This window comes from Dufourea novaeangliae, unplaced genomic scaffold, assembly GCF_001272555.1.
Source record: "Dufourea novaeangliae isolate 0120121106 unplaced genomic scaffold, ASM127255v1 scaffold71, whole genome shotgun sequence".
Taxonomy (NCBI): Eukaryota; Metazoa; Arthropoda; class Insecta; order Hymenoptera; family Halictidae; genus Dufourea; species Dufourea novaeangliae.
In genome coordinates this window covers 55,683-71,712 of record NW_015373945.1, presented here as the reverse complement: position 1 = coordinate 71,712, position 16,030 = coordinate 55,683, and the positions used below count along the sequence as shown (strand labels likewise).

At 35.1% G+C, this 16,030-nt stretch overlaps 1 protein-coding gene across 1 annotated transcript in view; it reads left to right on the top strand.

Annotated features, from left to right (window-relative positions):
- LOC107186026 (histone-lysine N-methyltransferase SETMAR-like) overlaps positions 1-7,836 on the top strand; it is an 11,404-nt gene extending 3,568 nt beyond the window's left edge. The window contains exons 3-5 of the mRNA XM_015573820.1: positions 366-432; positions 7,097-7,386; positions 7,442-7,836. Of these exons, the coding sequence (XP_015429306.1) occupies positions 366-432; positions 7,097-7,386; positions 7,442-7,836 (752 nt within the window). The remainder of the gene's footprint in view (positions 1-365; positions 433-7,096; positions 7,387-7,441) is intronic.
- The last annotated feature ends 8,194 nt before the right edge of the window (positions 7,837-16,030 follow it).

Below are 16,030 nucleotides of genomic sequence, written 5' to 3'. Positions count from 1 at the left end.
GGGGGGGGGGGGGCAATAACTCCCTAGTGGTGGGGATGAAGTAGAAACTCTCACGAGGAATTTCTTATCCAAATGTTATCGAGTCTTTACTGTATCTAAATAACTCGATGATTATTGTCATATTTTAAAACCAGATTTTCAGTTTGTAAACAATTTGAAACATAGACATTCATTTCGCCGGAATAGAAAAATGATTATTATAATTTAAATAATTTTCAAAAATATCCATTTTTTCAGTTAGGTATAAATAAGATCAAACAGAAAGAGACTTTTCAATTATACATATTAGACACAAATAAGTGAAATTAATCAACAATTTTCAAATTTACAGAATAGTTTTGTCTTATTTTTGTCCGACTTTTTAGAAGAACCGACCACTGTGCACCGGCAGCTTGCCGTAGAAATGGCGATTGGAAAACATCGAAGCCTCAGGTAAATGGTAACCGGCCTCGGTAACGAGCCGATGATAAAAGAACCAAGCCGAAGAGAATCTCGCAAGGCTAAGGTGGCAGTTAAAGCCACGCGTATCGCGAGAACAGCACCGTGAGGAAGGGGCGAGGAGGACTGGTATCCGGGGTAATGGAATGCGTCACAGTGTATGATTTTGCCGATTTATCCCCGAGGCGCGAGCCAGCCGCGGCTAATTTAAACTAAATGCTCGTCGGTAAACGCCGCCGCGCGGTGGCTTGATAAGTTCCGTCCGCCCTGCCCCTCTCATCACCCCTTGATTTAAACGGTTCTGCGGGCTCGTGTGTGCCGCCGTTCTCTGTAGTTTCGTGTCGTTAAGGGAACTAATTAAATACCACGAGAAGGCGCTCTGCCCACCGTCAACGATGTTCCTTTTTTTGCCCTGATCGGAAAACGGAACAAAGAAACCGCCAAAAATTGGTGAACGCCAAAAAAAATGGAAAAAAGAAAAGAAAAGACAAACAAAAAGGCAAAACGAACACCAGGGTCGAGTGTGCACTTAACCATTGGTTATTGTATACGCGTCCGATCATCGACGATTATTAAGGATCTCGTACACGCCGCAACAATCAGTATTTTCGTGTATAAATCATCGTAATGGTGCGCAGCTTGTTATCAAAATCTATTACGGCTTCCGTGCTACTTACTGCCCAGCAGCCGTTTCGTTTTAATTGCGCTAAAATAACAGGACCGATTATATACACGAACACCATTCACGCTGAAATCATCCCTCTTCTCCATGGATACTCGATGTCAATGGGATTTTCTGATTTACGGGGATTATAATTAGTACCCGGTCACTTATTCACGGCAGTGTTTTTGTTTTGTGTTTTAGTGATTTATGCAAATTGTGGAAGGTTTGCGAAACAGGGAGTGGTTTCTTGCCACCATCTTGTTGGTATAATAAACGGGTATATATTGCAGGTTACAATAATGGTTTATATGTTACTTGCAGATTGTAATACTATATTATGTCGATATTAATATTAAATATGTGACTTATAAGTGGGTAATCGAAACGTTATTTCTGGTTATGTCTTCTAGTGTATTTGTAAAGTCTTTGGATTTATTCTCATTTCATTTATTTACTGTAATACGAGATTAATAAATATAGAGCTGATTTTTCAATGTTCAATTTCACCTCATAATCATAGGTTAGACATACAGGGTGAGTAGATAAGAACTGCTATCTAAAATATCTTGTTGCCTATTGATTGTATCAAAAACGTCTTAATAAGATATAAAAAGATCAAATTGTGTCTATCCGATGCAACTCATAAATTGCTATATATATAATTCATTAAAACGTTTTCTGATGCAATCAATAAGTAATGAATTATTTTAGATAATAGTTCTTATTAACTCACCGTGTATGTATTTGAATGCACCTTAACACATCATAAGTTAGAAACATTTGAATGCATTTTAAGACGTGCTACATGATGTAATGAACAAAAGTAGGTACATGTTCTCTGATAAAAAAAAAACCGGTGACCTAAAAAATACGCAAAACATGGTCATAAAAACATTTTCCATATACGATACTCGCCTTTTGAAACCATCATACTGTTCAAAACATTTCTCATTAGATTAAAAATAAAAAAGATATGTAATAAATATATATATTATATTTTGTTCAATGCTTGAAAAGATTCAACTTCATTCCTAACGATACGTTGTTTCGTTACGAGCGGGATCGATTATCCCTGAAAAACGTGATGTTCTCTGATCGCGTCGCGTTGCTCGCCACTTCTGGAAGTTTCCTCGAGAGTATAAAGACGCGTTTTCCGAGTGCTTTGAATAAATTGTGTAATTAAACGAATATAGTGTTCACCAGTTTATTTCATAGCCTCGTAATCCAATAAGATATTAGGGTATTCGTCTGAAGTGGGACACTATGTATACATTCATTATACATTCACTATGTATGTATTTATTCAGTTTGGAAGTTAGAAATACTAATTACATGTATTATAGGATTAATGTACTTTAGATTGGGCTGCATTCAATTGAAAAATTACACATGATTTGAGTAAAAAGTATTGTCAGTGAAAGTAGTGAAAGAAAGCATACAAAAATAATCGCTTAATGTCAATATTTATTTTAAATGAGCTTATTTATAATAAATTAATACTTCCCTGTTATCTTACTACAAGTATCGTTTTATTACCCCTAGACTGAAAGATTTAGTTTTGTTTGTTACGAGCCGAGGGCTAAAGGCAGTCTTCGCCGTAGCCGAGGTTAGGTAGTGTGTTAGGAGCAGACGTTCCAATGCTTATTTCATAGTTGGGAACCGCTGGAACGACGTAAAGTCGCAGACGAACCGGTGTTTATTTCACCACCGGGAACCGCACAGATTCGTAGGAGAGTCGTGGATGAACCTGAGCTTATTTCATCACAGAGAACCACTAGGTTTTTTTGGTTACAGTCGTGGACGAACCGATGTTTATTTCACGCAAATTCTGTTTTGATTAACATTTATATCTTGTAATTATTTCACAGTTAAAAATTAATATTTTATAATCATTTCATTTTTTGAAAAATTTTTGATATACATATAATTATGATTGCCTTCCATGTAAATAAAAAGTGACTTTTTTTCAATTACAGCAACGACTCAAATTTTTATTCGAAGTTTTTAAGTTACAGATACAAGTTGAAAATTCGATGCCACGAATAAAACGCCTCGAATAAAAAAAAAGTATCTTTTATTCGTCGAATAATTCTCGCCGAATAAATTTATTCAATCGAGGCTCGTCAAATGAAGATACTTTTTTTATTCGAAATTTTTATTTCGATAAAAATTTTGCTCAACTCTGGTCTGAAGCATTTCTCCCTATAAAATTATTGCCTTGGCGCGGACCCGAATTCGGAACGATAATTGAGAGAAGTCTGTAGTTAGCAGTATACATAGACAATGTTTGATTGGAGACTCTTAAAATCCAAGCCTGTTAGCTAAATTGTAAAAACAAAAACAAATTTTTTCATTGTTAAATGCTTGAATAATTAATCATTTTTTACCACAAAAAATTTTAAACCGATTTCCTACTAAATTTACTTCTTATTTTATATCACTCATCTAACAAATCGAGGATATACAGGGTGCCTCTAATTTCGGCAGCGTGTAGGGGACCGATAAACTAAGAAAAAAAGTCCACTGAAGATTTGCTTATTTTCACTCAGTTTCGGAGAAACTCGTAATAATTGTCTTTATAAATTGTTCTGATGATATTTCGTGCACTGTAGTTACAATTCAATCTCTCGGTTGCTCTCTTCAGTTGATTGGAATGAAATAAATTTTCTGCTCCGAGGTTTTCTACAGATATAAATACTTGACCTTATCCTTTTACGTTCTTGAATGATAATACGAATAAATAAGTGAAAAACTAAAACTTTTTTTCCCGAAATCTTGACACTTAAGGAGTTAACCCACTTTGGAGCCTAAAAATGAAAGCTAATTTTGGCAATTTTTATTGCAAAAATCAGGTTATAAATGGGGAAATCTTTATAATGGATAATTATTAATAAATACATTTAAAATACGTATCTTCAGGTACGCAAACAATTTTTTTTAAAACAAAATGGCGACGTCGAGGTTGAGTGGAGAAGGAGAACATTGTCTAATTCTAAATCATTTTACATATAAATATCAGCACTATAAGGTAACACCATTTCAGTTCTAATTTAAATGAGGTAATCCCCATTTCAATTGTAAAAAAAATAGGGGATTTCCCAGCGAAAACTTTTATATCCGGTTGCTGTGAATATTATATTCCAATTTGCATTTTACTGTAGATCATTGCAATGCAACTTCGAAAAATTGTGCAACGCCAATTAATTCTTTCGAGTTCAAGTATTCTTCGTCCACAAGAAGATGGCTTGTGAAATACAGGGAGGCAACGGAGGGTCTCCGTTTGTTCCGCCTGACCCTACTCTTAACGCTACCGAAATCTTCATCTATCTACATATAAGTTCAGAAGAGCACGCGTTGACATAATACACATCGTCACTTCATCGTTTTGTTCCAGTTACACTCAATAGGTTCATTTGTTTTCTTCGTCAAGCGATTGAAATAGTACAGAAAATTCTCATTGAGTATGCGGAACTTGATTCCGCGATGGCGAGAGGCGAAAAGTTCTCTGCACCTCAATAATAATATTACAGTTTCTGATTATTTTTTCTAATTATCAAATAAAAAGTAAAAAGAAAATATATATTTTTAACTATTATTTCCACAGTTATTTGAATCCAAATGTAAAGGTGCCAAAAGACACTTCTTAGTCGAAGTAGGTATACATAAAACCGCGGTAAAAATAGTGTTAAAAGAGCACCTGATCGGTGTGCAAGGACAACTTGAAAACGGTTTTATCGAGAACAAAAAGCTAAAGATTTTGATGTTCCACATGAAGAAATGTGGTTTTTTGTGCAAACGATGAATATTTGAAGAAAAAGTAATCGTTTTTAACCGAAAAATTTTGCGTACAAATTTTTTCACGTATCCGAAAATATATTACAATAAATGCCTTTTAATAGATTTCTCATTTACTTCATCATTTTCGCAAAAAAGTTGCTAAAAAAGCTTTTATTTTTGAGTTCCGAAGTGAGTTAAGCCCTTAAATTGAGGACACTCTGTATAATGTGTATATGTATAAAGAAGCAAACTATAAGGACAGCGCAACGAAGAAGAACGAAAGAAAATTCTGTGATTTCAGAGAACCCGAGATGTGCTCCAAAGAGAGCAAAAGCAAAGTCGACAGATTCAAGATGACAGAGTTAATAAATGTGGTAGGGTTCGACGAAAGATAACGGAATAATTCGGCCGACGGATGTTCGCTGTTAATCTTGATAAAATTCTCGCGGAATATTAATTCGTGAAACGGGCGTACGAGGAATCGTTTCGGTGGATGTTAACGCACCGTGACGGGACAGTAATGGGTGAGTTTTACGATCGGTACGCGCGCGACCGTTCTTCCCCGGAACAGGCGTACATAAATTCTTCGACCGTCCGTGAATCGGGAACGCGTAATATCCAGGTGATTCTTAAAGAATTATTAACTGCAGATGCGAATCGAAGAAAGTGTCGCAGATCAAATTTGCTTTCCATTAAAAGGAAGGGCCCAGCTCTCTTTCCTCGGTTTCCATTCGTCGTCACGGTCGAAATATGTATGTAGGTCAGCACGGTATCGATTCCGATACCGATAATGTGTGATTTATATCGATTAAACCGATTATACAGACGTTACGGGCGATAATCTACTTAAGTATGGAAACGCGATAATATCGCGAAGACGGATCGTTCGGTTTTTGGTGCCTTAAAATGTGTATTGTCAAATGAGGACAAATTCGACTGATATTTCTTTAGAATATAAGAAACAGTGTTTTACAAGTTGTGTAAGTTGAAATATAGCAGAATATTGATTATCCGAATAAATAAAGAGACTAATCTTAGTAGATTGATATTTATTATTGGAAAGAATGCACGGTAAACTTAAAGATACATCGGAGGTACAATCTTAGACAAAAGTGCATGAAATTTGAAATACTTGATTATGTACGCCTTATGTGCAGTAAATCTAGTTGTACGGAATTCAAACGATAGTTAGTCTTATTTGTACTCTTAGAAAAGTATTTTTCGCTTTACAAATGTTTTTTCCATTGTTATTTACGTTTCTTTTTTAATTTATGAGCCTATACTCTTGACAGTGAAAATTTCCTCAATTCAATTATGTAGCGTCAATTGTTTTCAAAATTAAAAACATTATTTAGCAGTACAGATAAACAAACGTGACTTTAATAATGTCAAAAACGGTACATATATATCATGTAAATGATAATTTTGAATATTATTTATTATAAACATTACTTGTCGACTGTCTCAAAAAAAAATTAAACGTAAATAACACTACTGTATTACTTGATTCAGGACTCATAGCCTACAGAGTAGTGGAAAATATTAAGTACGTACGGCGAAATAATAGAGTTATGCCTATATAGTTTCTGAAAAAAATTTTGCCTGATTACCCGTACCCTTTTTCTAAGATTGTTAAAAAACGTGCCATATAATGTGAATTGTCGAGTCTAGATGTGACAGTAATTGCCGTTTACCACCTACTTCAATTAGAAATTAAAGTAATTACAGGTAAATACTGAATATCCTGGAAAAATTAGTTTTCCTATAAGAAGTTGTCGTGTAAATTTACAGTACTGTTGCATGTGCCCCTTTCCCACCGAGTTCCTCTTTTCCACTAACAATTTTTTTGCTTTCAATGTTAGGAAATATTATTGGGTTGTTTGAAAAGTAATTTCGTTTTTTGCAGTTAGATGTCATTAATTATATTAAGAAAACAACTTCATTCTAACCTATAAAATCATTATACATATATTTTGACAACTGACATTTCAAGCTTTAGTTTTAAAAAAATTATTTTTGAAGCTGACAAGTCGTTTGTGTTTGTTGTCGCCTAAAAAATGGAAAACCAAAGTAACCATTTTTGGCATACATTGCTTTTTTATTACCGTAATGATAAAAATGTAGTGCAAGCAAGAAAAAAATGTGTGCCGTGTATGGAGAGTATGTGTTGCCTGAACGCCAGTGTTAAAATTGGTTTTCAAAATTCCGTTCTGGTAGTTTCAATGTCAAAGATGCACCACATTCTGGAAGGCCGGTTGAGGCTGATGAAGACCAAATAGATGCAATAGTGGAAGCAAATCATCGGATAACAACACAAAAAATTGTTGGGATGTTGAATTTATCGAATTTGACTGTTCATGAGCATTTGAAACGACTTGGTTTCGTTTCAAAGATCTATATTTGGGTTCCATACATTCTCAAAGAAAGAGACTTGATTCGTTCCATTACCATCTGCGACATGTTGAAATTTGAGGAAAACGATCCATTTTTGAAGCGAATCATAACTGGTGATAAAAAATGGATTGTATACAACAATGTTAAACGCAAACGATCATGGAGCAGACGTGATGAATCAACTCAAAGCACATCGAAAGCTGATATCCATCAAAGAAGGTGATGCTCTCTGTTTGGTGGGATTGGAATGGAATTGTTTATTTGAGCTCCTACCAAACAACCAAACAATTAATTCGAATGTGTACTGCCACCAAGTAGACAAAATGAATGATTCCATCAAGCAGAAGAGGCCAGAATTGATAAATAGAAAAGGTGTCGTGTTTCTTCACGATAACACTAGACCTCAGACATGTTTGGTGACTCGCCAGAAGCTGTTAGAGCTCGGATGGGATGTGCTACCGCATCCATTATATTCAGCAGATGTGACACCACGCGATTATCACCTGAGTCGGTCGCTCAAAAATTGTTTGACTGACAAACCTTTGATTCAAATGAAGTTATGAAGAGTCACTTAATTCAGTTTTTTTGCGAATAAGAACAAGGAGTTCTACGAACGCGGAATCACTTCATCACCTAAAAAGTGGAAAAAGGAGTTGGAACAAAATGGTCAATATGTATAACTGAATAGAACTGTTTCTTTTTACAAAAAACTCGTCTTTCATTTCCATGAAAAAACCAAATTACTTTCCCAACAACCTAATAATATGCTTCTGTTTCCGAAAGGGTTTTTGCCTTGGTGCTCAAAGGTCATGGTGCCAAAATGAATGCTGGATTGTAGAACTTTTTTTTAAATCGATTATTTAACGTCGCATCAACCATTTGTATGGGTTATTAGCGACTCAAAGTCCAGATTTATAGTTTATTGTACAGTTTGGTATATTTTAGGTAGTCTAGTAGGGTTTGGACCGATTCATTGTCTTTTACATTATCCTTCAAGGTGGTTCTTATATTGAATTCTTGCCTATCAGTGGTATATCTTCTATATACAGTTCGCAGGTTGATAGTTCTTCTTTATTGGGCAAGTATTGGTGAGTGAGTTTCGTGTGGCCTATTATAATTCTTGAGATTACGACTTGGTCATATCTTGGTGTAGTACTAATAAAAGACCATATTACTTAATCGTAATATCTTTTATTTTCTGTTTCGAGCTAAGGAGTATAGTTTCTGGGGATAAGCTGTTGATGTAGTAATCAGGGGTTTGTGAGTTATCTGCATTTTTGGCCCCTTTGTCTGCTTTTTTATTCCCTGCAATGCCAACGTGGGAGGGGACCCAGACTATTGTAATCGAGTTTTTTCTTTGGATTGATTTGGCGTAGAATTTTTGGAATTTTTGGACGATGGTGTCATTTGTCCACTGGTTCTGGATTGATGAGATAGCATTTGTAGAGTCACAGAAGATAACGAAATAAAAGCTTACTTTGATACGAATTCTATGTTTTCAAGGTTTAATTCTAAAATGTACCAATCTGAAACTAAGACTGAAACAGATAATGTTAATGATGATATTGAAGAAATAATATCTTTCTTGAATGACGATAATAATCATTTTTCAAACAAATGTATGTATATATTTTTAAATAAATATTGTTAAATTACTGTTATATTAGTACCTTTATGGTCATCTAATTCAAAGAAACGAAAACTCTGTATCAAAACATTTAATTTGTATTTTTGCGTCGTGCGATTTGATTGGTTGCACTATTGGGCGCTTTGTCCTGTACTAGTGTGAGCCTTGGGTTACAAAAATCTGGCCACACTGGCCGAGGCAACAATGTATGCACACGATGGGCTCGACGGACGGAGCGAGGCAACGACGATTATTCGAAGTGTTCAATCGTCAGCGACTGCCCAGAGAACTGCCGATGAATTAAATGTAGCTGGATCTCCTCCAATCACACGTATTTTTATTATTGGCCGGGACGGTACACACATAATCGGACGGTATGACGAATAATGTAACGTCACAGGACGGGCTTATACGTTGAAAGCGTTTCTCATGCTACGAGTCCTGTCCCTCTGCGAACCCGAGTTTGGGACAAGAATCGGATGGACACTGTATTTCGAAAAATGTTTTTCACTGACTACACTATCCTTATCTTTTTGATTAGAAATTAACGATACACAAAACAGAGATAATAACTGATACAAAATATAGGTGAATATTGCAAAACCCACTCCACTAAGACATTATGTTGAACACATCTAAGAAAGTATGTTGACATGAAAATAGGAACGTCACACATATGTGACGCTGGTAGAGAATGTGTTAAATAGCAGTCGGTAGATAATGTGTTAACTCTTGTGTACTTTCTTCTTAAAGAAGTCTGGAATACAACTTCTTTCTTGTGAACTTCATGAATGGATTCGAGAACACCACTACTTCGTGGACCAACTGCTGGGTGATCGCATTTCCTACCCTATTCTCCCCTACATCACTAATTATCAAAGTTATATATGATATCAAAGTAATAGTCCTTAATCGTCTGGTAAAGTAGAATGAATAAAATTATTGCACAATCCAATAGTGAATCGAGTAACGGGTCTCTTAAAATTCGTGCCAATTTTTAGTCCCTCTGTGTTCGTTCTACCCAGCCATGAAGAATCACGATTACGGAAGGACAAAATCGGTAAAAGAGGATTACGAATCCTCTACTCTCCGGCAGTCTACTAATCCTATCGAGAAAAAAAAGCAGCTCAACGATGTAATCCGAAAAATACACGCGGCAGGGTGCTAAGTATGTTGACATGAAAATAGGAACGTCACACATATGTGACGCTGGTAGAGAATGTGTTAAATTCATTCACGTAACGGCTGTGTCTTTCATCTGCACAAGACTCCGCGCGGCAGATGATGACAAGAAGGAAAGAGAGCGCGGGACGATTGGACGATCTTGAAGATGCGAAAAGGTTCCATCAATATTTCGTTATGGGGACTAGACATTCAGATTTGATAAAAATTTAACTATTTTGAGGGGAATCAATTACAAAAAAATGAATACAAATGGTGACTAGTACTTTTGGGTAATGTTTATCAATACTATAAAGCAGCGGTCCCCAACCTGAGGTATACCCGGTTATACCGATTTCGTGGAGCGGGCCCCTGACTAATTTTACAACTAGGCATTTTTCGGGTGACCGAAGGCCTATTGATGAAACCGCAACGAGGGCCGTGTGTATCTTACAGAAGTATACAGGGTGTAACAAAAATGTTGTCCGACCCGGAAATGGGACACTCGGGGGGTGAATTGGAACAAGTTTTCCCTTTGCAACAATGTTATCCGAGGCTTTGTTAACGAGATATTAACAAAAAAACCCAACCAATCAGAGCGCGAGTCTGCAAGCCGAGTTCCCGCGGTAAAGCTGCCTACCAGTAGCAACGCGTAGCCACCGCTAGAGCGGGAACTCGGCTGGCAAACTCGCGCTCTGATTGGTCGGAGTTTTTCGTTAATATCTCGGTAACGAACCCTCAGATTACATTGTTGCTAAGGAAAAACTTTTTCCAATTCACCCCCCGAGTGCCCCATTTCTGGGTCGGACAACATTTTTGTTACACCCTGTATACATTTACTTTACATTTCAGGCCCCTGTCATCTCTTGCTCAGTACAGGGGTCTCGCGATTATTGTCCCGAAGTCGGGTCCGGGCAGGAGGTGATCCAGCTACATTTTATTCGTCAGCAGCTCTCTGGGCAATCGCTGACGATTAAACGCTTCGACTAATCCTCGTACATTCCCCTGCTTCGTCCGTCAAATCCATCGAGCGCATACATTGTTGTCCGGCGCACGAGACAAACGCTAATGCAACGATGAAACTTTTTTATTTTTAATTTGTTGTTAATGAAATTTTTACTAGTATATTGGTAAGATTTTTCTGATTAAAATGATAATCTTTCATTATCGATTCTGATAAATTATGAACACGACTTGTTACATACGTTTAATAATAACAACGTACTTTTTTTAAACGTAACTACATATTTTTATTATTGCTCTGTTATTAAACATTTCAAGATAAATTCAACGACATATTTGAACGTTCTGTTTGAATAATACTTTAATTGAATATTGCTGGCAAATATCAAGTTCGGTTGGCTTGTTCCCATAACGTATGATCCGTGAGAAAATATTCAAATAATGATCCGAAAAATTATTGTTCAAACAGAACTTCCAAATGTGTTGTTCAATTCGTCTTGAACTGCTTAATAACTTGCCAATAATAAAAATATTGCAGTTTCATTTTAAAAAATTATATTGTTATTAAAAGCTCAATAAATAACTATTAAAAAAGAAATTCAAATATCCTATTACGTTTGTACCATGAAATCAAACAACTTTTGTATGAAATATATTTTCATATTTTCAATGGTTAGAGAAATAATAGCGTGTACTTATACACTTAACTGGAATTCCTAGCGCTATACATTCGGGGTGGCACTCGAATGTCTTTGAAGCTCCATCCTAACTACAACTGTTAAATGATACTAATAAAATTTGGTACGCTTATCGAAAAAAATTCAAGGAGCAACACATACTTTTTCCAGATTTTGAAAAACCTGAGCACTGGTTCCTTTTTGTAAAATAAAAATTTATTTATGATTTTCATATTGAAAATGGGTGCGTACGACAAAATTAAAAATATATTTCTAAAGGTAAATCTTTTGCAAAGCGAAGAAAAAAAATGTCTTCAAGTGTAATAGTTTTCAAGATAAAAATTTGTTTTATGCAGTCATGTACGTCTTATTATTGCAAATATACAGTTATATGTCCATTTATACAGGGTGGGCCGGAAATCGTAGTACTACCGGGCAGGGGCTGATTCTACATTAAAAAAGAAGAAAATATTTTGGTATAACATTTCCTCATCCAGGGCTCCGTTGTGGAGAAAATCGACTTTAAAATTTGTTCAACTTGTAAACGATTTAGTACAATTTGCTTATAGTGTATTCCATTACTGCGGTTGTCTCTGTCAGAGACAGTGTTTACAAACATTGATAATTGTGCGGATAAAACAATACAAAGTGTTTCTACTGATTACTCATTTTTTATTCTTTTTTACTACTTACTATTGCAATACTACAATACAGTACACTATTTTAAGTATTGTAGAAAATGTCCTCCTCGTTGCTGCATACATAAGTTTGTTCGACGAATTAATGATGTCTGAACAGAGTGTCAGCTGCTATCGCTTTTTAATTTTTCGAATGCCTCAATATCTTATCGTAAACCGAACTGTGAAGACACTTTTCCATCGTTGTCAATGTTTGTAAACACTCCCCCGGACAAAGACAACCACAGTAGTGGAATACACAAGTAAATTGTACTAAATCGTTTACAAGTTGAACAAACTTTAAAGTCGATTTTCTCGAAAACGCAGCTCCGCATGAGAAAATGTTATACAAAAATATTTTCTTCTTTTTTAACTGTATATACATACATATTGTACTATTTACTTTACTGTAACAGAAAAGATATAAAGCAAGACAAAAGACATAATCACAGCGCGTAGCCAACGTTATCGCGGGAACTCGGCCGGCAGATTCGCGCTCTGATTGGTCGGGGTGTTTCGTTAATATCTCGTTAATGAAACCTCGGATAACATTTTTGCTAAAGGAAAAACTTGTTCCAAATCGCCTCACGAGTGACCCATTTCAGGGACCAGCAATATTTTTGTTACACCCTGTATATATATGGATATTGTTGGATTGTCTCAAAACTCGCTATTATATTACGAGGAAAAAAATATATGGACCCGTTTAAAAAAAATAACTGGACGTTGAAATCTCTCCCAACACTGCATCTACAAAAATACCATAAATACCACATAATATGCACCTATATGTATACAAACAACTTTCAGAAGAACATTTTCCTTATAACTTCAATCCCTTGTGAGATATTCCACCATACTCACTTAAACGAAACACCCTGTATTTGATGTCGTTACAGTCGTCTAATTACAAGCATTTAATCTTTGGTTTGCAGTGATTGCGAAAAAAAAACGGATTTTCAAATCGATTTAAAAAAAAATTGAACATATGTAAAACATGTCTAGTTAAGGACTGAACTTACGCATTAGTCTGTAAACACTCCTGCTTTGACAAAAAATAAAATAACTGTGTTTTTCAATGAAATGTCACGGTTGTTTAAAGAGTTACCGTTTTATAGACATCATTTCTACAATTTTTCTTTTTTTTCTTTTCAGTAGTCTCAGTGCAGAATGGGAGACTATGGAGCGCCAAATTTACCATGACATTTCATAATTCAGTTTTTTGCAGCCAGGATCACTGCAAAAGCACAGCGACTCCAGAGAAAAACGATTACACATCAGACGACTGTAGTGCCGTTATACATATATAAATGTATATATTATTAAAATAAATTGTTTATACAGTTTATAGTATTAATGAACATTGCCCAAACGTATTAAGCACAATTTGTATTAATTTCCTTGTAAGTACATAGTTCACAAAGAAAGTTACATTTTTACCAAATCTGACTGCCTAGTCCCCTTAAATCGTCATCGTTTTCGTTACAAATCTGATCGAGCGAAGTTAAACTGATTGCATCGCGCACGCGAAGTGGCTCGAGTACCAAGTGGTATTGGGAATAAAGATAAACTGACCCCGATCAAATTTTATCGGGGAACGTTGCAATAAATTCGGAATGCTACGGGAAAGCGTGCAAAAAGACTTCTTTTGTGTTGTGTTGGTACCTCAAAGCAATTTGCTTGATACTGCGGTTTCAAGTTTTTTTTCTGGTTAGGATGTTTTTAGCCTACACTGCAAATGAGGGGCTCGTAACAAAAACGACTCTTCTCGGTTTTCTTTTTTTTTCTGGAGAGTAAAAAATGCACTGGTATCTTTAAGAATCTTAAGAATCAATCAATTCCCTTCTTATGCAGTAAATGTTACAAGACAGCTACAGATTACTGTGTATAAGCAAAATTGTTTGTACAGTAATCTATAAGCGTAATATCTTGTGATTTCATTTATTGCAAAAATTGGTACAATCGTTACGGAAATCGGTTCTGTAACTGTCTTATTGTTAGAACTGACAAAGAATCTAAAAAATGACGGTTATAGAATTGATATGGGAGATGGCATAAGAACTGTAACTAAAACTGAAATTTAAGTTCTTCATAAAAGTTATTAAGGGGGGAATTACATATAGAACACCGAAAATAAGTTGATTTCTGCAAATTCATTACAAAAAAAACTAATACATAAATTATTATGAAACTTTCAGTATTTTATATTTATCGTTCAAAGTTACAAAAACATTTTTTATTGCAAACGTCAGCTGCAAATGTCACTATTGAAGAAAGTTGCTCCAGTCGTGCCGTCGCAAGTATAAACTAGCGAGTAGTCCAGATCCTTCAAATTTACCTTAAGTTGACAATTAAAAAAATTTTCTTAGTAGGTACCTATTTATGAAATTATACAATCGATAAACTAAAAATACTAATAAAAGGAACCATTTTTAAAAGCTAGCAGAGTTCATAATTTTTTATTCATTTGTACAAAACAAAGTTGTTTATATTCATCTTCTCACTAAACATATAGATTCATCGATTAAACTTTGTTATAATGTAGTTGTGTACACCGGGACATGTGGATTGGTCAAGCAGAAAGTCAAGAAAAAAATTTGTTGAAACTTTAAACGATAAGTATAAAATACTGAAGGATTCATAATAATTTATTTAATAGGTACATTGTAAAAAATTCTCAAAGATCAGTTCATTTTCAGCATTGTATGTGTAATTCCCCCCTTAACCCTTAATTAGTCGCATGGGGTCATAACATTTTCGAAACGAGAAAAAATATGCTTTTATTAAACGAAACTTATCTGTACTATCGCTAGCTTTCTAGTTTATGTCAAACTTCACACTTCAATCCCTATCGAAACGTTATCTCGTGCGCATGCAACGTTGCTGTCTTAGGTTGTGACCGAACAGAGTTGCGCAAAATGTAATCTAATTACAAAATCCGAAGCACAATTACAATGTAACGGCAATGAAATTACAATTGCAATTGCATTTACAATTACATTGTAATTAACTATACCACATTTAGAATAAAAATTACAATGTAGTTGTAACATTACAATGTAATTGTAATTGTCCCGCAGTTACATTGCAATTACATTGTAATTGCAATTTAGATTCTCTAATTAGTTTACATTTTGCCCAATTCTGTGATCCAAGAAGTTTCTGTTCTAGAAGAGATGACAAAAAAGTAATGACTAAATGTAATAAATGTAAAAAATTTATTTGCAACAATCACTGCACTATTTACTGTAAAGAATGTGGAGAAAGTGATTCACCTTGTTCATCTGACTACAAGTTCCTATTTTCACGATTGATTTCGTCGCATGCCTAAGTACGATTACTTTAGAGGACTTTTATTGTGTTTCATTAATTTTTATATTCAAATTTTACGTCAAGTTGTTTTCTGAAGAATTTTAGTAAATATTTAAAATACTTCATTAATGGCCACCATTTTATTTCATTGTGCTTAAAAGAAAGTGAGCAAAAGCTTAACACTACATTGTGGTATCCTGACATCCCATGCGACGTAAGAATTGAAAATAAAGGTTCTTCATAACTGTTTCAATCGGAACCTTTACATAACAATTTGAAACAGTTGTTTTCAGAACCGTTTGAAGCCCTGGTTCTGGAGCATTCTTATTCAAGTAGCTGC